The 27156-nt window shown below is 39.3% G+C and overlaps 1 protein-coding gene across 1 annotated transcript in view; it reads right to left on the bottom strand.

Moving 5' to 3' along the window:
- Positions 1-23630, bottom strand: part of PRMT9 (protein arginine methyltransferase 9) — a 28242-nt gene extending 4612 nt beyond the window's left edge. The window contains exons 1-10 of the mRNA XM_082838762.1: positions 23370-23630; positions 20781-20929; positions 18476-18712; positions 17787-17954; positions 15392-15494; positions 13695-13801; positions 11997-12189; positions 11121-11304; positions 7898-8615; positions 632-785 (exon numbers count right to left, since the gene is read on the bottom strand). Of these exons, the coding sequence (XP_082694888.1) occupies positions 632-785; positions 7898-8615; positions 11121-11304; positions 11997-12189; positions 13695-13801; positions 15392-15494; positions 17787-17954; positions 18476-18712; positions 20781-20929; positions 23370-23558 (2202 nt within the window). The 5' untranslated portion in view covers positions 23559-23630. The remainder of the gene's footprint in view (positions 1-631; positions 786-7897; positions 8616-11120; positions 11305-11996; positions 12190-13694; positions 13802-15391; positions 15495-17786; positions 17955-18475; positions 18713-20780; positions 20930-23369) is intronic.
- Between the last annotated feature and the right edge of the window lie 3526 nt (positions 23631-27156).

The raw sequence follows: 27156 nt of genomic DNA, 5'->3' as shown, positions 1-27156 counted from the left end.
GATATCACTCCTTTAATTCGGTACTCAACATCTCACTTCCCAAAATGTCGGTTTGGCTTACACAGCAGATCCCACCTATTTCCAACCCCACACCTCTTCCCTAGACATTCCATCCACTCCCACAGTTATAACTCACAAATTTTATTTTGCTGCTAGTAGCTCTGCCAGCACTAAATCCTTGTTTCCCAAAGAGCAACTAACCCCTTTCCTAGGCTCCTCCATTCCGGCTCCCTGCAGCCTGACTGCCCAGACGTTAACTGCTCGCACCTGTCACCTGCCAGCCGGAAGTCTCACTGTGATTAAGGGTTCATGTTTAGAACAGAGGTCTCCTTCTGGCGGCTGCTTTTATAGACAAGGAGCACACTTCTTCATAAGACTAAACCCAGTACCCTATTTTCCATTTACAACAGTGGTTCCAAGCAAAATCTATAGACTTTTGTCAGTAGGAACAACAGAATTCCTCAGCTATACTAACCCCTAGGTTGATTTTTACCAGTAGTAAGTTCCTTTGCTACAGAAAACTGATTACCATCCCAATCCAGCTAAACATAGTGACTATAAAACTACAGAGAGAGATAAGGCAGACTGTGGGCGACAGCCAAGTGGTTGAACTTCTCTTCAAAACACTTACCCGAAACTGGTTAATAAAAGGTGCGATATTAAATCCAAGAGTTCGTTCTGTTCCCTGCACAGCGTTCTCCTCCACCAGTGTCTGCGATTCCACGAGCAACCCAAACATCAGCATGTACTGGGGAAAGATCTTACCTCCAGACTGTAGCAAACACCTGGAGGAAGGAAAAGTGCTTTAAAAAGCATCCTGATTCTCCACGTTCTATAAGTATCAATAACTAAATCATGACTAATTGGGGAGCTACAGATTGTATATAATCTAACACACTTTAGACTGGTAGCTGGCTGGTAGCTCAGAATGGCAGACCGCTTGAAAAGTAACGGGTCAGCTGGATGGATACAAGTTTTTACATTAAGGAAGAATCATCAATGGCTATTAAAATTAGTGGGTAAGGGCACTGATGGCACAGTGGATAGGACTCCACGCTCCCAATGCAGGGGGCCAGGATTCGATCCCTGATCAAGGAACTAGATCCCACATGCGTGCCACAACTAAGAGTTCGCATGCCACAACTAAGGAGCCTCGGAGCCACAACTAAGGAGCCTGCCTGCCACAACTAATGAGCCCACGTGCTACAACTAAGGAGCTGGCGAGCTGCAACTAAGGAGCCCGCCTGCTAAAACCGAGACCCAGTGCAACCAAATAAATAAATAAATGAATAAATGAAATGAATTAAATTAATAAATTTAATAAATGAATAAATTAAAAAAAATACTAGTGGGTGAGGGACTTCCCCGGTGGTCCAGTGGTTAGGACTCTGCACTTCCACTGCAGAGGGCACAGGTTCGATCCCTGATTGGAGAATTAAGATCCCGCATGCCACGCAGTGCAGCCAAAAAAAAAAAACCAAAAAACTAGTGGGTGAAAGTTTGATTAGGAAAAGGATATTTACATAGTCTCAAAGTATCACCCCCATAAATGACTTACTTATTACAAAGGGAAAATAGCAACTTAGGGTGGAAAAACCTAATGGATACAACTTAAACTAACTGATCTAAATTCACAACAACAATATGGGATAAAGCAACACCATTTGCCTTTGTAACAAAACTTCTGTGGTATTCCTCTGTAAAATGGGTAATCTGACTCTAGTAAGAAACATGAGAAGTATTCCACAAAATAAAAGGCCTGCACTTTTCAAAACTGCGAATCTCATGAAAGACTGAGGAACTCTGGGCATATACCCAGAGAAAACCATTAATTCAAAAAGACACATGCACCCCAATGTTCACTGCAGCACTATTTACAACAGCCAGGTCATGGAAACAACCTAAATGCCCACTGACAAACGAAACGAATGGATAAAGAAGATGTGGTGCATACGTACAATGGAATATTACTCAGCTATAAAAAGGAACGAAATTGGGTCATTTGTAGAGACATGGATGGACCTAGAGGCTGTCATACAGAGTGAAGCAAGTCAGAATGAGAAAAACAAATACCGTATATTAATGCATATATGTGGAATCTAGAAAAATGGTACAGATGAACCGGTTTGCAAGGGAAAAACAGAGACACAGATGTAGAGAACAAACATATGGACACCAAGGGGGGAAAGTGGGTGGGGGGGATGAATTGGGAGATTGGGATTGACATATAAACACTAATATGTGTAAAATAGGTAACTAATAAGAACCTGCTGTATAAAAAAATAAAATTAAAAAAAAAAAAAGACTGAGGAACTGTTCCAGAATAAAGGAGACTAAAGAAACTAAATGCAATGTGCGATCCTAGATTGAATTCTGGACCAGGAACAAAAAGGCTATAAAGGATATTACTCCAACAAATGGTGAAATCTGAGTAAGATTTTTCCCTTAGGTATCAGTACTGTGTCCATGTAGATGTCCTAATTTTGTTAAGTGTGTGATGCATATATAAATGAGTGTCCTTTTTCTTACAAAATACACACCAAGGTGTTTAGGGGTAAAAGGATACGATATCTGGAACTTACTCTAAAGTGTTCAGAGAGAATACTAAAGCACATGTGGCAAAACAGTAGCAATTTGCGAATCTGGGTGTAAGGTACATGTTTGGTTCTTTGTACTATTCTCTAACTTCTCTGTAAGCTTGAAATTTTTTCAAAATAAAAAGTTAAACCCTCTGAAAGGGTAAAAAAAAAAGTGATTAAAAATCCAAACACTCTATTAAAAGTGTGAATAAAGGGCTAACAAAACCCTTTCTCCTCCTACAGTTGATCCTGGATTCACCTTCTGTTTCCCTGGAAATCCCAAAAAGGTGGAATGTCAGCTGTGTTATCAGAAACACTGCTTATGATTTAAAAAATTTTTAAATGCCTCTTAATAGGTAGATGCATCTGGATTGAGAGAACTGTAAACTGTAAATGCCTGATGGGAAGCCACACCACCTCTGGGCTTCCCTGAGTGCTGGGACTTGGAAGCTATGCCCCGGGGAGAAGTTCCTTTGTGAGATGTAAGGCTCTTGAGCCAAGGCAGCTCCCACGCCCACACGCACAGGGCTGTTTCCACACACCTGAGCTGTGTGGGAGGCAGGAGAGCGGTGGGTGGGTCACCTACTGCCATCAAAGGAAACGGACGCGGAGGATTCTGTAAGGCACTTTCATCGTTCGCCACATTTACAATCAAACGTTAAATCCCTCATTTTTACTGACCATTCCAAGTAGGTTTCCACTTGAACTTCTAGGATAGGCTACTACAGACAGCTGGACTTTGTATTATCTATCGTATCTATCTTTCATAGTAAGCTTTCAGTCTTAAATATTTCTAGTCAGTAAGGATCTATTTATAAAAATACAGGACTAAATGTTTGACCAATGCGATCTAAAAAAATAGTTCCTGCAAGTTTCTAAAATTGTACGCCATGCAGTTTCCCTGAATAGATCACTGAAATCTTGACAAACTATAAAAACACCCCATTCCTCAAAACCACTTTGGCCCTTCTGCTCTTAAGTTAGTTTCAAATTCTTCATTCTGCTTTTAGTAAACTGATTATCTCAACCATTTAAAAATGTCTAAAACCAGAACAACCACTGAATTATAACAACAGGACATGGTAACGAAATGTAATACATGTCCCTTGATTAGAACCTAGACTGGGGAGAAAAAAAAAGCAATAAAGAATATTACTGGGATAGCTGAGAAAATTTTCATAGACTACCTACTAAATAATAGTATTTTATCAATGTTAAGTTTCCTGAGTGTGATAGTATTGTGATATGCAGAGGAAAGCCTTTGTTCTCAGGAGATACACGCTAAATGTTAAAGTAAGGGGGGAGGTTATGAAGCCAACAACTGTCAAATGGTTCAACAAATAAAACAGTAGCCTCCTGTTCACTGTTACTTTTCTTGCATTTTTTCTTTAAGTTTGCAATCTTTCAAAATAAAAAGCTGACAGAAACGTTTACAATAAGTACACAGGCTGCTCTTCCTAAAGACTAGGTAATAGGGAGCCAAATCATAACCAGGTCATTTCATGAGCACAGAATCAGCAAAGAAAGTTAGAGACGATTCCGTGAATGTAATGGCCTCAGTCTGACTTAGACAAGTCATGATCCAAAAGCAGGATAATCTCTCCTCACTAAATATAAGTACATGATCATTTAAGTTGTAGTAAGTCCTTAAATATATATATATATATATATATAGGTTAGCCCAAAAGTGGACTCCACTCTGACTCCAATGCTTTATTCATTTTCGTTATTCCTTTCCTACCAACTTTTTAGCATTTTAGGTGAAGTCTGGTAGAAACTGAATCTCCACAATTAGTAAAATTACATACCTCAACAAAAACCACACAGCTGTTATCAAACTTCCAATCTATACCTTTACCAAAACAGAAAAATTTTAACATCTTCCTAAATAAGTGGAGAAACTTACCCAGTTTCCTCAAATGGATGAAGTTTAATCCTGACAACCCATGTTATTAAATTTTCTAAACAACTGAAGTTATCTGCTAATTGTGATCCATTTAAATAAAAATATCTAATTTTTCTTAAGATCACAAAGTCTCAAATGAGAGACTAGCCACAGAGCTTTACGTTGCTTGACTAATTCCCTCCACCCCCAAATAGCCACAAAAAGGTAGCGTTCTCTTAAATCAGCAAATGAAAAGCACATAGGTTAATAAAACCCAAACTTCTAGCCATAAAGGGAGGGAGGGAGGGCAATACCATTAGGTCATTTAGGGGGTAACCAGAAATCAGGCTAAACAAGATATCAAAAATACATCTGCTGGGGCTTCCCTGGTGGCGCAGTGGTTGAGAGTCCGCCTGCCGATGCAGGGGACACGGGTTCGTGTCCCGGTCCGGGAAGATGCCACGTGCCGCGGAGCGGCTGGGCCCGTGAGCCATGGCCGCTGAGCGTGCGCGTCCGGAGCCTGTGCTCCACAACAGGAGAAGCCACAGCAGTGAGAGGCCCGCGTACCGCAAACAAACAAACAAACAAACAAAAACCATCTGCTGAACCCTGTAAAGTCAGAAAAGGTGAATCAAGTACTAACAACTATGCAGAGATAAATACTACACAAAAGCAAGTATGCAAATTATTTTAAAAGGCTGTGTTCACACTATTTTAATCTAAAATCTTAACTCAAATCCTTCTTAACTCAATGTTACCGTTACTAACAAGAATGCTTCTTAGTCATAAAACAGTAATCGTCTTGCAACTCCACTTAGCTTTACTGACACTGAGAGGTTTGTTGTCACTTACACCACTGCAGCTGCCAGACTCCTCAACGGAATCCTCTGCAAAGCCAAGTAATATCTCTGAACCATCTGTGCCTTCAGAAATAAATATATATATATATATATGTTCCAACTCAAAACTCTAACCATAAATGGCAAAAATTCTGAAGAAACTCTTCGCTGTTTCCTTGTGATCCAACACGAAGTGTTTTAAAATGGGTTTAAATTAAAAAAAAAAAAAGCTCACCAGGCTTTTAAACTTTCTCCTGTATTTTAATCTAGTATGATTGAATAAAAGTTAATAACGAACATTTTAAAACAATGTTAGCAAAGGTAACGGAATACTTAAGTTTGTGTAGTGGCTTATTTTTTTTCCTTGCCTTTTTTTGGGAGGGTTGGTATCCAATGAGACAGATGCCCTTTATCCTTATCCTAAATACAATCTATCCTCCCAACCCCTAAGTGCATCCTCTTTGACCAGTCATGAGGCCTCCCCACTGTCAGCAGCTAAAGATAATAATAAAAGGCTTGGGTGGGAGTCGCTGCACACCTCTGGCCCCAGAAGCAAGGGAAGCTGACACCTCCAGGAGCACCTGGTAAGGGGTAAGGGGCCTGTGCAGGAGCTTCGGCTGAAGGGCAGAGCACTGGCTCTCCACTGTTGCTCAGGAGCTGTTCTGCGGGACCGGGAGAACACTGGCTGAAACAGTGATCGCGGGTGCTACTAGCATTTAGCTCCCAGAGGTGCCAAACATCCTGCAACACATAGAGGATAGTCCTACCTAAGAACTGACCCCACCCCACCCCCTAAAAGACCGTCCCACTCAAACTGCCAACAGGACCCCTCCCTCTGCTGAGAAACACTGAAGGGGAACTGTAGGCAGCTTTACATAAGTTGTTTCCCACTAACATAACCAATCAGTCCATCAATGGATGGATAAGCAAAATGTGACATATACATACAATGGAAGATTATTCCACCTGAAAAAGGAAGGAAATTCAGACATATACTACAACATGGATGAACCTGAAGGACATTATGCTAAGTGAAGTAAGAGTCTCACACACATACACACACACACAAAACCAACAAATACTGCATGATTCCAGTCATATGAGGTACAGGAGTCAAACTCATAGAAGCAGAGAGTAGAATGGTGGTTGCCCGGGCCTGGGGTGGGGTGGGGGGTGGGGGTGGGATGAAGAGTTATTGTTTAATGGGTATAAAGTTTCAGTTTTACAAGATGAAAAGAGTTCCGAGGATGGCTGGGGAAACGACTGCCCCACACTACAAAAATATTTAATACGACTGAACTATCCACTTCAATTCAGTTAAGACGAAAAATTTTATGTGCATTTTACCACAATAAAAAAAATTAGAAAAAGAATTAAATCAAAACTAAAAATAAATAAACAATTAGGTAAATTGTACACCTTTCCAAGGTGATTCTACCAAATAAGTCAAACCTCATCTGTGTCAGAAATTCGGAGGGCTGAAATGCCTTCAAAGGCATCTAATCCAGTATCCCTCATTTTATAGATGAGGGAAACTGAGGACGAGAGATATTAAATGACTTAAAAAAATTTTTACTACTTCAGGAATTCACAGACAAATCTGAGACAAGATTCAAACACACCCTTCCAGCTCCTTGTTCTATACTCTACCTAAAGTACATCTGTTTAAAATTTTAAGAGTGTATGTTTCTATTTATATGTCAGACCTCTATATCCCCATAATTTGTGATATGTACAAGATTGTTTTAAAGACTAGAAAATGGCAGTGATTTTTACTAGTTACCTCATAAGAAAAGGTAAGTGTGTAACAAAAGAAAATGCATATAAAACCTAAAATATAATTAACTATATAAGCAAATTTTTTTTCCTGAACAATTTGCCTTTTGCTATTGCAGTTTGGTCTGCATTTCCACCACTGCTCCTGTACTACAAAACCACCCCTGTTCACATACCACAAAATTTAAAACCTATAAATTCATTTTACTTAAACTTGGGCCCCCAAATATTCAATATTGCCATCTTTTCAGATATGAGCAGCACAACTGAAGAACTTGGAAGCTTAGCCAGATTTGCTTTCAATTTTAAATACTGGGGTCAAGTTTGTTGCCAGTAACCTAAACTGAAGGACAAATTCCTTAGGGACAGAACTGTACTATAGAGATTTTAGGACCTAAAAGGACTAGGACTTGTTCCCAAGCAGCACTCTGCTCTCCCTATACACCATCAGATGCATACTATATGTTTCTCATCAGTTTTTCTTATAAAGATGAAATTTGATTTTTCCTTATTTATCCTTGAATGTCTTATCTGTTCTTACAGAGCTCTAATTAATTCCCTATATTATACATAGGCAGTCCAATCCCAACGCAGGCTCTCTTCACACCTGCAGGGCAGAGGATCCTTTAAAGAAAAAAAAAAATTCAGTAATGACATGCACAGAAAGAGAAAGACAAGAAGTCACAGGCCCTGAAAAGCAATGCTTGAGGAACACACGATGATCACGACTCATTTGTGCAGTGACACCATTAAAGAACTCAAAGAACTTACGTGAAGTCTAAGCTCAAATAAACCAAAGGTTGTATTTTGTGTTTTACCTGGATATTGCCGCTTTTTCCATTATTTCCTGCTGAAGGAGCCCAGATGGCTCAATGACATCCAGTATAATTATACTCCACAACTTGTCTGATTTTGGCCTTTGCAACACAGCGGATTCATCTTCCACATGTCTCAACCAAAACTCAAGTGTTTCTTTAGGAAAGTGATTGGCTTCAGATATGAGGTCCAGAGTCATACGATGCTGGTCTTTCTCCACAGAACTGTAAGGTTTAACCTGCCCGAGTGTGCCAGCAATTATAGGCAGAATAGAGAAGCCCTCAGACACATCTAACACATACAAAGGTTCAGGGACGCTCTGTGCAGAATTATTCTGTCCACTTTCACAGCTCATCTCGTTACTCTGACACTGGGTATCCATGGCCTGACCCCGTTTCTCCAGAGTCAGTGAAGACAACACTTTCTTCATTGCCATTTTAAAGCCTTCATGGTATGGGATGTTATTAAGCAAAGCAATTTCTGTGGATTCCAAAACACAAGTCTGCTCCACAGCATCTGGTTTACTGGTCTGAAGATTGGCCAGGGCACTACAGAGCTCAGCCTCATTTCCTAAAGGCAGCAGGTCTTTATTCTTGGTAAAACTTTTCCCAACATCCATTTCATGCTCCGAATTGAAGACACTGATACTCTGGATTCTTAGGTAACAATCCTGACAAGACACTTCCATCATCACCTGGTCCCCAGGCTTTATCCAGTAGTCTTCATGAAACAGGAAGAAAAAAAGTTGTAGTTGATGAATACGAGTGTTTATAAGTCTGAGTATCACACAAACACCTCTGCCCTGTCATTTTTTAAACCATGACAGGAAGGATTGCATCTATTGATTTAAAAGAATTAATCTATTCATTTCAAAAAAAACCCAAAAAAACAAAACTAGGAAAATCCCTCCAGCTTTACATAGGGAAAAACTGAGGTTAGAAGATCCAATTGACTTACAGCATAATAGATTCAAGAGATCATTATTGGACCTTAACTATCAGTATTATAGTGCTTTTACTGTAATCACTAGGTACCATCAATGTCCCCAGATTGGAGGGTGGGGGAAGGACTTCAGGGGACTCTCAGTCTTTGGTAATGAAGCCAACAATAACAAAGATAGATGAAACTCAGGGCTCAGCACCAAACCTCACTTTAGCTTAAAGGGACATTCTTTTCTCTAAGAGAAATTTCCCAAAGAACAAGGCAGCATTCAGTAGCACCTTGTCAGTAATATCTCTTAACTGTAAGTACTTAGATATTCTTGCATGTTTAGGAATTTGAAAATATAAGGAAGGACTAAGTCCTGCAATAAAGACTGTATCATGCTCTTATCCATGAGCTTTCACACGTGGTAAAACTTTAAAGTGTAAATGTATAATTGCAATTCCTTCTCATTAGCCATAGAGCCAGTTGGAAATACAAGTTGCTATTCTTGTGTTTACACATTTAAAATATCCTTTCCCAAAGAAGGACTTTTTAAAAAAATACCATCTAAGTTACTGAAAGAGAGTTAGAATAAACAAAATTTTAAAGTAAGTGCTCTTTATTGAGTGCCAGTCGCTATGGTAGGCATTTTATACCTAGTATGTCTAATAATTCCTACAACAATCCTGCAACATAGGCAGCATCTTCTCTCTTTTTTTTTTTTTGGCCACGCCGCACAGCTTGCAAGATCTTAGTTCCCCAACCAGGGACTGAACCCTGGCCCTAGGCAGTGAAAGCGCAGAGTCCTAACCACTGGACCAACAAAGAATTCCCAGCATCATTCCCATTTTTATACATCACATAACAAAACCTCTAAGAAATAACCAGCAAGGCCTGCCAGGAAGTCAGTAAGTAGCCAAGACCCAATTTCAAATCTACCTGACTGAAAGAAAAAGACAAATACCGTATGCTAACACACATATATGGAATCTAAGAAAAAAAAAATGTCATGAAGACCCTAGGGGTAAGATGGGAATAAAGACACAGACCTACTAGAGAATGGACTTGAGGACACGGGGAGAGGGAAGGGTAAGCTGTGACAAAATGAGAGAGAGTCATGGACATATATACACTAACAAATGTAAGGTAGATAGCTAGTGGGAAGCAGCCGTATAGCACAGGGATATCGGCTCGGTGCTTTGTGACCGCCTGGAGGGGTGGGATAGGGAGGGTGGGAGGGAGGGAGACGCAAGAGGGAAGATATATGAGAACATATGTATATGTATAACTGATTCACTTTGTTATAAAGCAGAAACTAACACACCATTATAAAGCAATTACACCCCAATAAAGATGTTAAAAAAAAAAAAATCTACCTGACTGACTTCAAAACCCATACTGGCCACAATACTATATTGATTCCATGACTTAATGACCTTGCCAAATTAGATCCTTGATTAAGAGACTACATAGAAGTAAATATTTATTACCTTCCAGTTTTAAAAAGGTAGAATTTTTCTATGTAATACAACTGCTGTAAACTATATTGAAACCCATAAAATTGCTAGTAAAAAATTTCTATACAAAAAATATCTTTAATATAGGACATCCCTAAGTAAGTCCATGGATTCATGAACTCTAAACTGCAAAATTCTGTACTTCTATGAGTGTGCATATTTCTAGGACCTGGGGCTCCACAGATGCTATCAGATTCTGTAAGTGGTAAGAACTCCTGCACTAAAAGCAGTATTTTTCCACTGTGTTCCATAAAAAATGGACTAGCATTTCTCTTATTTACTGATAACTAGAGTAATCAGAGCTGAAGAAATGATTTAATGATAGATATTTTTGAGTGGTATGCAGCAGAGTTGTGTTTTAGTCTTTTTTTTTTAATATTGGAATATAGTTGATTAACAAAGCTGTGTTAGTTTCAGGTTTACAGCAGACAGATTCATTTATGCATATACATGTATTTAGCTCTTTTTCAAATTCTTTTCCCATTTAGGTTATTACAGAGTATTGAGCAGAGTTCCCTGTGCTATACAGTAGGTCCTTGTTGGTTATCTATTTTAAATACAGCAGTGTGTACATGTCAATTTTAGTCTCTCTTCTTAACCACATATATTAATTATTTAAAACTACTTTTAAAAAAGAGAAAGAAAATTCTGAAAGATTTAACCAATCTCCCTTGACTAGAAACTTCATATTCATAGTGAATTTTCTGACACTGACTCAAATGCTTAGAGGGTTAAAACAAAAAGTTTTAAAAAACAACAACAACAAAAATTAGACAAGATATACCTGCAAGGTCATGTACAGGGTAGACAGCCTGTTCCCAGCATGTTTCCTCACTAGGACTTGTGGATAAACTGTGTTCATCATCAAGCTGGAGTACAAACCAAACCACAATGGCATCGAGTATGCCTTCTTTAATAACAGGGATACCAATTTTATCAGGTTTTTTAGTTGCAAGACTTTTTAATTCCTGAAAAAATGTTAAAGGAATAAGAGGATTTTAGACAGTCATTATATACTTGCCCCAATATCATATCAATTCCCATTTCTGTAAGTTCTCAGCCCTGCCCAGCGCCCTTAGGGGATCGGTATCTTGGCACACCTACAATCATTTAAGGCATGCTGGATGGGAAGCTCTGATATATGGTATATGGTAGTGAGTACCATACAGTTATTACAGACAATGAGGCAGACACATATTACTGATGTAGAAAGAAGTCCATGACATAGTGTTGAATGAAGGTAGCGAGTGGCAAAGCAATAGAGATTATTTTGTTTTAAAAAAGTGTTTGGGGCTTCCCTGGTGGCACAGTGGTTGAGAGTCCGCCTGCCGATGCAGGGGACACGGGTTCGTGCCCCGGTCCGGGAAGATCCCACATGTTGCGGAGCAATTAAGTCCCTGCACCACAACTACTGAGCCTGCGCTCTAGAGCCCGCGAGCCACAACTACTGAAGCCCGTGCACCTGGAGCCCATGCTCTGCAACAAGAGAAGCCACCACAATGAGAAGCCCTCACACCGCAAGGAAGAGTAGCCCCCGCTTGCCACAAATAGAGAAAGCCCGCGCACAGCAACGAAAACCCAACACAGCCAAAAATAAAACTAAGTAAATAAATAAATTTATATATATTTAAAAAAACAGTAATTGAACTTTCATTTTTACCTGAAGATTGTTGAAATCTACTGTCATAATTTCAAAGCACTCTGTCAAAGCCAAATATCCTCCAGGAACTCGACTCATCTTTTCGGTTGTATAAGGTTCAATTGTTTCTTCAGCATCTACAGAAGAATACGCTGGACTCTGAAATTTCACACTGGTTGGCAAACAGATCCCAGCAATGTCCTTAATACCCACCCTGGTAAGAGGGGGAATAAGAGAGGAAAAGGAGAAAGACAGGTTTGGTTTTTTGTTTTTTTAAGAATCAAGTAACACCATCTAATACTGAATTCAGCAAAAATAAATATAAAAATGCAATAAAGCTTCATAGACAAAGGTTTCTTAAACGCAGTTATAAACACAATCACTAACTATAAAGGAAAACAAATGATAAATAAGTGTACCTTAAAATTAAGAACTCTGCTCATCAAAAGATACCCAGGAAGAAAGTAAAAAGGCAAGCCACTGAGTAGGAAAAGAGATTTGTAATACATTACTCAACAAAGGGCAAATATCCAAAATATATTTTTAAATTCCCACAATAAAAGAAACACAAAAATAGGCAAAAGCCTTAGACACTGTACAAAAGAACATATCCAAATGACCAATAAGCATATGAAAATTTAGTCACCAGGGAAATGAAGTTAAAGCCATACTACACAACCACCAGAATGGGGAAAGTAAGTGTTGTAAGAATAGTTTCACGCACTATTGGTAGGAATAGAAAATTAACAAGACCACTCTGGAAGACTTTCGTAGTTCCTGCTCAAGATGAACATGACTATTCTAGATTCACTCTTAATATGGGAACCTCAGAGTGTCTGACATTTGCACTTTTAGGAACACAACCAACAGAAATTCATACATACCACCAACAAAAGAATGTTCAAGAATGTTTATAGCTGTGCTATTTATTTCCAATACTCCCAAAACTGGATATAACCTAAATGTCCATCACCAGCAAAACGGAGGAATGCACTGTGGTGTATTCATACAACAAGGATGAACAGCAGTTGCCTACTAGTGAGGCTTTGGGATGATTTTTATTTTCTTCAAATACTCATCAGTATTTCTTAAAATGTAAATATGTTACATTTAACACTATCAAGTTATCAGATGGAGGGCCTCCTTAAAAAGTTCCAAAAAACTATGGATCAATATTTTAGCAAAATAAAAAAATTCATTAATGTTCAAGAAAAACATGTAACCAAGAAACTTCTATAACTAAAAAAATTTTTCACCTGTATCACATGTGATAAATCTCAGAATCTCAAGGGTAGAAAGATCCTAAAATTTCATCCCACCCAACCAGAAAATATTATAATGTCAATAGTTATTAAGAAGAGAAAAATGGGAGAAATAAAATTATTTTCACATTGGAAATTTTTACTTCCCTTTCTCTAAAATCAGTCTTAACTTAGTATTTTTCTCATGAATCTATCACACATCGAAAGGATACTAAGTTGTATCAAAATTAATTTTCCACTAGAAAACTGAAAGCTGATTTTAATCCTAGAGTTCTATTTTCGAAGAAAGTTTAAAAAAAGCAAAAAGAAAATTAAGACTGGAATAAACATCATGAATTTAAAGGTCAGAAAACTACACATTCTCATCTGAATAAATGTCCACTAAATAACCTCTGGAGTACAGTCTATGCCTTAAAATTACTATTTTTTAATATTTACTATTTAAATAATCACTTACCTATGATGTCTTCTTATCTCTGCACATTCTACTGCCATCCCAAATATAACAGCACTTGCCGGTATAACTTTCCCATATTTTTCACAATTACCATTTTCACCTTTGGTCTAAAAATATAACAATAAAAATTATATTCTGTTATATTTATGTCAAAATATGTGTGTATGATGGCAAGCTATGAAAATTTATCAGAAAAGAACTCAAAAAAATAATAATTAAGATAAGCAGGACTTCCCTGGTGGCACAGTGGTTAAGAATCTGCCTGCCAACGCAGAGAACACAGGTTCGAGCCCTGGTCCAGGAAGATCCCACATGCCACAGAGCAACTAAGCCTGTGTGCCACAACTACTGAGCCTGCACTCTAGAGCCCGTGAGCCACAACTACTGAGCCTATGTGCCACCACTACTGAAGCCCGTGTGCCTAGAGCCCGTGCTGCACAACAAGAGAAGCCACCACGATGAGAAGCCTGTGCACTGCAACAAAGAGTAGCCCCCACTTGCTGCCACTAGAGAAAGCCTGCGTGCAGCAATAAAGACCCAATGTAGCCAAACATAAATAAATTAAAATAAATAACTTTTTTTTTTTTTTTTTTTTTTGCGGTACGTGGGCCTCTCACTGTTGTGGCCTCTCCCGTTGCATAGCACAGGCTCCGGACGCTCAGGCTCAGCGCCATGGCTCACGGGCCCAGCCGCTCCGTGGCATGTGGGATCTTCCCGGACCGGGGCACGAACCTGCATCCCCTGCATCGGCAGGCGGACTCTCAACCACTGCGCCACCAGGGAAGCCCAAAATAAATAACTTTTAAAAAATAAAGTACTCATCATGGGAAAGGTAGAAGCTTATTAAAATAAAAAAAAAAGATAAGCAGGTTAAGGGGTCTTTTTCCTTTAAAAAGTTTCTCTTATTTTCATTGCTATACGTATGTTTGTGTGTATACATATTTTTTTTTCTTTTTTTCCAGTACAAATGGGAAGGAAGGGAGGGAGGGAGGTGGGGAGCTAGAAATCTCTAAGTCTGCATACAACAAAAGACTATCCAGTATGACTTTAACTGAGGGGCCAAAATCACCATTACCTACTTGAAAAACAAACTGCTCTTCTTTCAACCTTTCATTAGCTATTTTAAATCCAAATCATTTTCTGTAAGTATTAAATTCTTATTAAATGTTAAAATCCTTTCATTCATAATACATATATATAAACCAAATCTACAATTTACTGGGCCACAGTAGAGGATCTCAATGCAAACTATAACTTGGCAATTATAAGAATCAGTCCTGTGCAAGCAGTAGCCTGGGTCCAACTGATACGTTAAAACCATACCATGCCAGTTATCACTATATTCCCTTTTGATAATCTGCCAAAAAATACAAGCAGTGAAGGCTGTGAGACTGAAAGTCCTTCCCTTTCTCAACCCTGCTCAAGAATTCCAGAGTCAATCCCTTCATAACGTAATCTCAATTCCTAAGAATTCTGTCCTGGAGTGTTTTTTGCCTATATACACCATTTGGGCACACAAGTATACACTGCACTATGTTATTAAATGTTTTTTCACACTGATTTCTTTCCAACAGTACAGTATGCACCTCAAGAGTGGGATGTATCTCATACTGATTTGCAATTATGCTAGGGGCTCAATAAATTATCTACTGAATAATGAATTCTTAATCAGATGTAAGTGTTTTCATGCTGCTTACCTTTGGCTGCAAAAGTAAATGTTCCCATGCATGAATCAAACTCTCCACAATTCCTTCTCCAAATAGACCTGCATCGACAGTTTCTGTTACAACAAGGGACACTCTATAGAATGATTTTTTAAAAATATATGTAAGTAAAATATCATGCTATTTATATAAAAGATGTCAAAGCTGAGAGCAGAAAGGAAGAGTTTATTATAGAAACAGTTCATATGTAAAATTTTCTAATACATTTTGTGTTTAATATCTACCCTGGAATCTTGAGGAAGATTCAGGCTCCTCTGTCCTCCACCGGCAGCTTCCTGGTGGGGACAGTAGTGGGAGTCCACAACCTTCACTTGACCCCCTGCCTCTCGGATTATCCTTTCATTGCCTAAATCCGAAGGAGTGGTTCATACCCATTACCTTTTTACCAGTCCCCCTCCTTAACCCTGAGTAACTGGACTTCTATCCCCAACACTCTATAAAAATACTCTCTATCATCAGTGACTCCCCGACTTACCAAAATGAATACTCTTTCTCGGTTCTAATTTTCCTTGATCTGTAAATAACATTTAGTGCGGGTGAGGAGGACTGCCCCTCAAAATCCTTCCTCTACCTCTGGTGTGTTTACCTCTACACATTGAGTGTCCCTCTCCTGTTACTTCTCTTGCTTTACCCACACCTGTGAGTTTTCACAAAAGCCTAATCCACAGAGCTCTGATCTTCTGTCCATTCTTTCTTTCTAGAAAATTTCACTCAAAGACACACCAAAAAAATTTTTCCCTTCTCTGAACCTCTTTACTACTTACTGCCAGTATCGTTCATTTGTGTAATTAGAAGGTAAAGATATTTTCATGAATATTCCTTATCTTCCTATCTAGACTGTAGGTGCCTTGAGGACAGACTTTGGTATCCCCTACAGTGCCTAAGCCCAGTATTATATATATTCACAAAATTTTCAATATTTATGATTGCAAATATTTAGAACATGGAAGGTATCTCAAATCATCTATTCCGAGATCTTCAAGTCTCTAGATTTGCTCAAGGTCAAAATAAATTATTATTAATTATTATTACTGAACCGTATCTCTTAATTCAAAGCCAATAGATCCTTCTACAACACCATCTGTGACAAAAATGTAGATTGAATTAACATAACTTTGATTCATGCTCTGGACTGAATTGTGTACCACCAAAATTCACGCTGAAGCCCTAACTCCCAGCGTGACTATACTTGGAGATAGGATGCTTACGAGGTAATTAAGGTTCAGTGAGGTCATAAAGGCAAAGTCCTAATCTGATAGGGCATGTGTCCTTATAAAAGTGGAGGAGACAGCAGTGATCCCTCTCTCCTCATATGCACAGAGGACAGGCCATGTAAGGACGCACAGGAAGTCCATCTGCAAAGCTAGGAAGAGAGCTCCCATCAGAAACCAAATTTGCCAGCACCCATGATCATGGACTTCTAGCCTCCAGAGCTGTGAGAAAATAAACGTCTGTAGTTTAAGCTACCTGGTCTGGTATTTTGTTAATAGCAGTCTGAGCAGACTAAGACAAATGAGGACACTGTTTATTTCTATAAAATGGTATAATATCTGCCTCAACAATCTAACAGGACTTCTTTCATGAGAACATATGTAGAGACCGTTGAAAAGCATAACTATTATGTAAATATAAATATTATCATACATATATGGCATAGTCTCAATGATGACAGGGCATAAAAAAGCCCTGTTTCAATGTAAACTGAATTTAAGTAAGATGAAAAGACAGACTACCCAGAAGAGGTAGTAGAGCAAGTGCTACTCAGAGAAAACTCTGTATCTAAAATGATAGTTTACTGGACCAGATGATTTTTAAATCCCCTCTAGCTCTAAAATTCCATCCCCTTGTGATATGGAGCAAGGTGAAATAACATACTAAAAAGCTAAGACTTATGAGATAATATTCAAAGCATTTGAAGGGCCCAAGCCAAAATACATTGACAGCTGACGCTTCCAAAGCCAAAGGCTATCCTTCATTTTAGCCAGGGATATTAACACCAAATGTGATTAAGCCATCAAGCTTCATCTACCCACGTGTTATTTTTAAGTACAATTTTTAAATAGTTATTGACCACACAGAAGGACAACTAGAACACTGAAATTAACAAAGGTAAAGTAACTTGCTAAAGCTGAAGTTTATGTATTAAATCCCTTGCCACAAATTTTTCTCAAGATCTTTAAATCTTTTTTACCAAGAAAATGATCTTACTATGAAATCAATCTTAGGCTAAACTATCCTATATCTGCATCTTTACAATATAAGGGTTTTAGCATTTTTGTTTGGACTAGAAGCTAGAAATGTGAATCTCTTAATTTTTTTAAAAAAAATAGTGGATTATAAAAACTAAAATTAGTTCATATTATAATACCTTTCAGGAATGTGTTTTGGAATTTCTATGTCAAGCGACTTCATATGTAAGAGTTTGATCCCTGCTTCCATCTCGTTTGCTGCCACTACATCACAGGCAAGTTCATACATGGTCTTGGATAACTCACAGGCATACACCAAGCGCGCTCCAGCTTTTTTAGCAAACATGCTACAAGAGGAAAAAGGGTTCCATCAGGAAAAAATAATCTACTCTAATCTTTCAAATTTTAGTGGAATTATAATGCTTAAACATGAGGTTTTCCTTTTATTTTTTAACACAACCATTATTCGTTCTGCATTTTAAGAAATGAACTAATATTCTTGTCAAGCAATAAATCACACAATAAATCATGACATTCACCTTATTAAAACACAACTGGCATGCAGGATGCTAATAGACTTTAAACAACTAGATTCAACCAGAACGTTAATGTAAAAAGTACTCTTAAAATTCATTATTTAAAATTTCAATGATAACCCCCAATTTTTCTTGGTGGTTATGTCGAGTTCTTAATTAAGTAAAAGTTATAGTGAAAAATATAATAATAATAGTTCCATGAATAATCATAACGAGATTATGAGAAATAAACTCTACCTTTAAATTCTGCTGTTAAAGTTTCCATATTTGGCACAATCCTTAATTTACATTATTATATAGGTATACATAATTAAAACACAATTCCAACAAACCTTAGTATTCCAGTTCCTGCTCCAATGTCCAAAACGCTTCTGGAGCCCAAACGAACCGCCTTTTGGATCGCTGCGTTATAAATCATATTCCTCCTGGTGTCATTAAGCATGAGAAAGTGCCAGCGCTCCACCAACCAGTTTGCAACACGATAAAAATTCTCCTTTGCATCACTGAAATCCGGGTTTAGCTTCACTGCTTTACGAAAATACCCGGCTGCTTCATCTCTGAAGCCCATTCTAGAGTAAAACATAACAGACAAGATATTCAACTATATACTATCAATTACAGCGCCTTTGTTTGTGCCGCTCATCTGGCCTGAGAACCCCTCACCAGCACCCCAGATCCTACCCAGCCCAAGCGCCATCTCCTTGGGAAGCCTTCTGTGAGGACTGTGATTCTCATTCACTTCTTTCCTTTCTGAATCCCTTTTATATTTATGCATTCCAGGACACTAACAACTGACTGACTATGAATTACTACTTTACTATGGTATAGTAGAGGCTCTCCTAGCCATCCTCCATTTAAACAACTTTCTAGAACACCAGTGGTTTCTAAAAACCACTCCCTCTGTAAAAGATATTAACGCCTATGGCTAAGAGGTGCCTCTTTGCTGTGCCTGCATACCTTTTCCCTCAGCAATTGAGTTGAATGGTCATCAAGAGTCAGTTGTAGGGCAGGAATAAAGATGCAAACATAGAGAATGGACTTGAGGACACGAGGAGGGGGAAGGGTAAGCTGGGACGAAGTGAGAGAGTAGCATCGACATATATACACTACCGAATGTAAAATAGATAGCTAGTGGGAAGCAGCTGCATAGCACAGGGAGATCAGCTCGGTGCTTTGTGACCACCTAGAGGGGTGGGATAGGGAGGGTGGGAGGGAGACGCAAGAGGGAGGGGATATGGGGACATCTGTATGCATATGGCTGATTCACTTTGATGTACAACAGAAACTAACACAGTACTGTGAAGCAATTATACTCCAATAAAGATCTATTAAAAAGAATAATAAAATAATTAAGACACAACAATGTAATGCACAGCACAGGGAATATAGTTAATTAATATTTTATATTAACTTTATGTTGAGCATATTCTATAAAAATGCAGAATCACTATGTTGTATACCCGCAAGTAATATAATATTGTAAGTCAACTATATTTCAGTAAAAAATAAGTAAATAAATAAATAAGTCTAAATTAAAAAAAAAAAAGTCAGTTGTATTTGCTGCCAGACCAGTTTACACCGGTCGCACTTCTTATTATTATATATTTTAATTAAATACAAAAGAAACCAAATAAATATGACTGCAAAAAGAGAGGCATTGTGTCTAAGGAAAAAAGTTAAAGGTGAGTCACCCAAAAAACTACTACTAAATTAGATGTGAGCAAATCAATAATAAAAGACAGGGGGAGAAAACTATCAAACCATCCAGAACAGTATTTCTTAAACTATCTATGATAAAGAACTCCCTTTCCTTTTAAAATATCTAAGTATCTGTAGACCAACATACTTGTACTGCACATGATTAGTTAGTGTGCAACTCCCACACCAGATTTCAGCAGCAGAGTGGTCCATGCTCTCTTCAACAAGGGAGTTCCCTGACCACATGCTTGGATTTACAGCAATGTCAAACTGCTACATACATTTCTAACTGTTTACTCACAATTTTTATACTTCTCTGTCATTGACTGGTAATCTGTGGATCACACCAGTGTGTGGTCCACACACTGAAGAGAACTAAGCTAGTAGAACCCTTTTACACTCATACTTCTTCACAAGCACCTCTAAGCATTCTGCCAATTTTAAAGATTGAATTGGACTATTCATTTTGGGTATGGTTTAAGCAAAAAAGACATTCTGGAACCCAAACAGGGAATGGCACTCTTACAAAAGGAAACAGCAAATTTCCAGGAAGTTCCAGAGAACAGATTTACAACAAATTCCCTGGCAAGGGACCACAGTGACTTCTCTGCCATCCTGTGAATGAGGGCTATGTCCTCTCCAACAAGGTGTGGATCTCAGTCCAGTGAGAGGAACTCTTCCATGGATGCTTTATCTCAGCCCCAGGGGCAGTGGCTATTATGTAGTATAACATATAATATTATTACATATTATATCTGCTATTCCTATATTCTTTTCAGTTCTCTTCTTACTAGCCAACCCTTCATTACTCTGATCCCCTGTTATAATTAATAATTGTTTATACTAAACTTCCCACGTTCGAATTAGTGTACAACAATTTATCCGATCTGGACTGATGCAGAATAATCCTTAACTAGTAATACTGAAACCACTACCTACCTGAAGAGATGCTCCCCCATACTATTGCAAATCACTTCATCATCAGGGAACAGTTCCAAGGCTTGCTCATAGCAACCAAGCAGGTCTTGTGTTCGACTGAGCGCATCAAGTTCTTCAGCCCATCTGAAGAGCGTATACTGAAAAGTTTCCTTTACAAAAGAGAAAACAGTAAATTAGTCAGTAACATAAATGATGAAAGAGGGAATTCCCTGGCAGTCTAGTGGTTAGGACTCTGAGCTTTCACTGCTGAGGGCATGGTTCAATCCCTGGTCGGAGAACTAAGATCCCGCAAGCCGCATGGCGCGGCCATTAAAAAAAAAAAAAAAAAGATGAAAGAATATTCAACACTGGTTGAAGATTCCACAGAAAATAAAACTTAGTTATAACTGAAAATCACCATAAGTTTAATTTAGCTTTAATAGGCCCTGTTGCTAAATAAATACATAAATGCATAAATTTTACCACCTACATGGCAGTAACATGCAGAATTAAGACAGTCTGACCACTCTGCAAAATCTGTCCGTACTTGGCTGCCATATCATATTCTCCACCAACCTCTTTTTTGTGGGCTCCTATGTTTCAGCGGTACTTCCTTGACCGGCTTCTCTTTTCTCATGCATCCCCAGTGCATTAACTATCACCTATGTGTTAATGGATGCTACATCTCCATCTCCAATTGAGACCCTCTCTCCTGAACCTCAGACCCATAGTTACCACTCCCTATTGGTCATCTCAACCAGGGACCCTCAGCCATCTCAAATTCAGCTCAACCCAAATATTTCCTGATCGGGGTGCAAAGAATACCGAAGAACAACATAACATAAATCCTGTTCCTATCCTCAGAGAGGCCTCATAGAGAGAAATATAACATACAATTTTGAAAAAATTCAAAATGTTCTAAACTGAACCCATCGTATTCTCTCACACAGGATATAAGGTTAAGGTACCGCCCAACCTCAGACTAAGAAGTCACCTTAGAACGCCACCTTAACTCCAGTACAATTAATTTGAAACCCAGCCAATTCTCTCTCATTATAGTTAAATCTGTCACCTCCTCTCCCCCACACTGTTACAACGTGGTCCTTGTAACCACTTGCTGGACTACAGGAAGAGTCTTCCCACTGTCACCCTAGCTCTAATTACACCTCCACCAAACATTCTCCACACTGCAACCCAGTGCAAAGACAGAAGGCTGTAGTCAGGAACACATTTTATATCATCTTCACATATTTTATACAGAAGAGTGTATATCTGAAACTGAATTTTGATAAATTTTACTAGAGAGTCAAGGAAAGGAAGAAGACTCTAGGATGTGAGGGGAAAAAACACAGATTATATTAAATGGATCAGGGAATTTACAGCTAAGCAACTTGGTATGGCTGAGGTGTAAGGATGGGGAGTAGAAGGAAATAAGACTAAAGAGATAGGTCTTTCGCAGACGACCCTGCAAAGAAATATGCGACTCTGTTCTGCAGGAAACAGAGCTAGTTACTTAACCCTACTGAACACCAGGCAAAGAAATACAAACTTTAGATAATACTTTTAATACACACTAAATATAAAAAAAGATATTTTCCCTGTTTTACGAAAGAGGAAACTAACGAACAAAGAATTGAGGAAAAAGCACTTGGATTGATCCATTATTCTACTTCTGCCTACCTAAAAGAGCAAACTGTATCTCAGCATAACACGTTCTCCTCCCTGAGGCCAGCTGATCCTGAAATTTAAATGTCTATATGCTACTGACATCTACTGGGTAGAAGTCAGGGATGCTGCTAAACATTCTACCATGCACAAGACAGCTTTCCACAACAAAGATTCCATCCAAAATATGAGTAGTACTGAGGTTGAGAAACCCTGGGTGAAATAAAGCAAAGTAGCTTCAGGCTGAAAGTTGAATGCAAAATTAAGTTAAATCACTTTTTGAAATTTAGATTCTGAAATAACTTGGAAAAAAATGTACAGCATTTCAACAGAATAACTCACAAATAATCCAATAACTGAAACTTAAAGAATGCATCATCGAATGACTACTTTAGGCTAATCCCAAACTTAATTCAACATTCGTTCCACGTAACAGTAGACACAAGTGCAAAGGGGCTGGGGCAGGGACTTGCTAGAATTAGATATAGGAGGTGGCAGATCACCTGAGGCCTCATGCAATATAACCTTCGGAATTTTGAATGAAATGGAAGTTTTGAAATAGAGAAATGACATCATCTGGCTTTTATTATGAAAAGCTCATACTGGCTGTGTTGCGGTAGGCTGCAGGAGAAAGCCTAGTTTCGAGCCTGAGCCTATTGCAAAAGTCAGAAGGAGATGACTGAAGCTTGAATCAGGGCAGTAAAAAAGAAGGTGGTAAGAAGGGATACGATTCTGGATATATATTTCGATGGTGCAGCAGACAATATTTTCTGATACGCTGGTTGTGGTTACGAACAGAAGAAGAGTCAAGGGTGAACAGTAAACATTAATAACCACCACCAATCACTTATAGTACCCCCCTCCAATTTATTTATGTATTCATTTATTTATACGAGAAGAACACAGGATCTGCCTGCAAGCGAGAGAAACAAGGGCCCTCCTCACCTTCACATCGTCTTTCAGCTCCGGCGCCAGGCTGAGCACGAGGAGGTAGTGGGCATAGGCGGTGCCGAAGTCCTGGGCGCCCAGGCAGTGCTCTGCGCTCTGCAAGGACCGCGACACCAGCTCGTCCCGCCCGGCTGCCCTGGCGCCCCGTCCGGCGCCTCGGCGGGGCCTGGGCCGCAAGTTCGGCATGGCAGAGTCACCGGCCGAAATCTGCACCTGTATCTCCAAAGGGAAGGTGCTTTGGTGAACGGAAAGCGCAAACTGTCTAGGTGATCGCACTTCCACGTGACTAACCAGAGCCCGAGAACCGGAACAGGAAACCTATTCCCCTATGACTGCAAGAGCTCCCGCCTCGGCCAGGCAGAAACCCCTCCCCTCCCCAAGGGGCGGGTCCTACGCCGCCGACGCACGCTTCGCGAACGGCAGTGCGTCCGACGTGTGCACGTCGTGGCCCGCCCCCTCCCGTGGGAGGGGAGGTGCGGGGTAGCCGTTGCGCTTGCGCGTAGAGGATCTTTCCCGACTTTCTAGTATGCTGGCGTCTCTCACATCTCTCCGGCTGGAATCGGAGCTTTCTGTTCCTTTCTCCTGGCCTTTAGGAGTGTGTGACTTCAGCTACGAGACTTCCTTCGGCAGACTCAGTTACCGCGAGGGACGTGGGTGTGTATGAGGAGAGACGGTCAGGCAATTGTGGTGATGCTTAAGGCCTTTGGGTCGTGACGCACCAAATCTCAAAGTGGCGAGAGTGGAAGGAGCCCGGAGATAGCAAAAGCACCCTAAATGGAGTAAAGGAAATGCTTTCACTGGCATTTTAAAAATCATCCTCACAGAGCTCGGTGAGGTGGACCTTTGGGTCATACTCATCTTACAGACCGAGAGGGACATCCTGAGAAGTTACTTGCCCAAGATCACAGAACAGTTCGTAGCATAGGCACAGCTCAAACCCGAGTCACTGGCTCCCTGTTCAGTTTTCTTTCAAACGAGCTTAGGGTTTATCTCACTGTTCGGTGTATCACCACTGTATAGTGGTTACATTTTAAAAGTTTTTTTTGCATTCAAGTGTGGACCGTAAGGGGTAGATTGAGAACTTTTAAATGGAGGGGGTGGTGCATAGGAATTACGGCTGAAAAAAGTCTCTTTTGCCCCTGGTTTCATACATGCTGATGGTGAGTATTTAAGAAACAAAATAATAGAGCAATTTTCCGTATCAAACTGACAAACTTTGGGGGCTCCTTCACTCTCAAAAGTTCATCATTTATATGCCTTTTTGCCTTCTCTTTTGACCTGATTATCTGAACCACCCGTCCTCTGAGCACACATGTAAATCCTAATCAATTCTTCAAAGTCCAGATCACTAGATTGTGACCTGCTGCCCTCGTCAGAAAGTTCCTCGAAGGCAGGATCTGTTCTTAACCATTTTTTAACTTTGCACCTAGCAGAGTCTGGCTCAAAGTAAGTACTCATATTTTTAAATTTTAGTGGAAACTGCATCCCCCAACTCCCAGGTTTTGCACTTAGACTTTCCCAACCATTTAAGGTCCTTATTTGTTTCTCAACCTCAATTGCTGCTTTACTAAATTTAAGATTGAATTGTATGTATTTCACTATGTAGAGGGAAGTCATCAATAACTGATCTATAATAAGAATAGAAGAGAGTTTTGAGCCAAACTGAGAAGTATAGCCTGACAAACAGCCTCTTGGGTAGCTCTGAGGAGCTGTTCCAAGGAAACATGGTTTCAGCACAGTTTTATATCTTGTCGGAACAAAGAATATCAAACGCGAGAGAGGTACATTCTTTCAAGGTTTCAAAAAAGACAGCATCACGTACACGGCGAGTCAGTATGGCCTTGTGCCTGGGAAGGGAGCTTTGTCATCTAAGGAGTACTAGCATTGACCATTGACGTCCCAGGAAGAGGAAGGCATTTATCTCTATCTTAAAAATGGACATATTACTTCTGGACAAGGCACCCTTTCCTTTAATGGTTAAAGCAAATGTACAATGTATGTTTAATAGGCCACAAAACAGGCTGTTCTGGTTAGCGTAAAGTTTAAGTTAAATCACGTGTAAGCAAGAATGTGTTCCCCATACCTCAGTGTATGAAAACTTCTTCCTTCATCACCTCACACAACTGAAATGCTAAGGACTTAGAGAGTCCCAGTGCGATGTGGTAGAACATGAAAAGACTTAAAAAAAAAAATACGTGCATTCTAGTCCAAGCTAGGTTCTTTCTGGCCCATTTAAGAACATTTCCTTAAGAGTCATTATTTGTAAGAAGGCCTACAAAGCTACCTTTCCTACTTTGGACACAAGATTGATATGACCATCAAATGAGATACTATATACAAAAGCGTTTTATGTATAATATATACATATGTAATGCTATGTGTTGCTACTCTTATCTAGGGTCATTTAAAACTTAGCTGGATTATTAAAAGTTAAGTCACTAACACCCTTAAGCATTTGATCAGAACCCTATGCAACTCATATCCTTTAAGAGTCAGATGTAATTAGCTGGAATCTCTTTCCAGAAAGCAGAGGGAGACCTCCCAGTCATTCTCTCCAGAGATTTTGGTTTGGAGAAATCACTTTTGACTTCATCATTCTAGTCACCTCTTTGAGTCCCTGCTCTGAGTTATGCAATATTTCATTTTACAGATTATCTTGGAGGGGGTCTGCTTTCCCATTCCACAGGGCAAGGTTTCTTCTGTCTTGTTTTGCCTTGTTTTGTTTTTTGGTCTGTTTGGTTTGTGAGATAACCAAACTACCTAAAGCATTTAGACTGCATGAAACTGAAAGTGGACATATTATTACCAAGTCAACATAGGCTGAGATGGAGGGAAAACTTGACAGGAAGTGGAGAAAGGGCAGAGAAGAAATAAAAGAAGCCAACTTGGGTTGTTTCATCATCTACAGTATCAACCTGTGGGCAGTGACTACTGCTAGAAAAGTGCAAGGGATGCTTCCTGTCCCTTCTGAAATACTTCAGATAACTTTGTGAGCTACTAGGCCTCACTAAGTTACATTGCAATTATCCTAGATAGAGAAATCACAGGCTCTCTGCATTCCTGTGTAGTTTATCTATAACTCAGGACACTCTCTACATAGGGAAAGTCACTTAGAAAAAATGGAACTGACACAAATAACATGGAACATTTGCTCACCGTAAGAAACTGAGATAGAAAACATTTTAAAAACGATTTTCTTATTACCTAACTAAGACTTGGAATTACTCAAGATCATGTATATTTATTGAAAGTAACTTTATTGCAATTACCTTTCACTTTTGAAAGAACCCTATATTTGATCACGAAGAACCCTGAAGCATGATGCAAAACCAATGCAGAATACACATTTTACTTTTTGATCCTTAGTCAAAGCTTTCTTTGAAAATATTGAAAGCATCGTTCTTTTGTTCACAATAGCCTTCCTCCTCCCCAACCCAAACTGTTACCTTTAACGACTGTTGAGAGTCTATTTGATTCCTTCATTTATATGCTCTTTTTTCACCCTCTTTTAGGGTCCTAAGAAAAACCTCACTGATGGAGAAAACCACTGCTGACTCAGAGGTAGGTTTAATTGTGGGTGTCTTTCACCATGTTCTGGGCAGCTTGTCAACAAACCACACACATCAAACAAGGAAGCAAAACCAACGGAAGGGCTCTCAGTCAGCTTTCCAGTGTGCAAAAACTGAAGGTTAATGGGGGGAAAAGGCTCACAGGAAGTTCATTAACAAGGGATGAACAGACACAAGGTATCTTGGGTTTATACATTCTGTGGAGAGTCATATCT

This window comes from Leucopleurus acutus, assembly GCF_964270905.1.
Source record: "Leucopleurus acutus genome assembly, chromosome: 4".
Classification (NCBI taxonomy): domain Eukaryota; kingdom Metazoa; phylum Chordata; class Mammalia; order Artiodactyla; family Delphinidae; genus Leucopleurus; species Leucopleurus acutus.
This window is presented reverse-complemented; position numbering and strand designations above follow the sequence as displayed.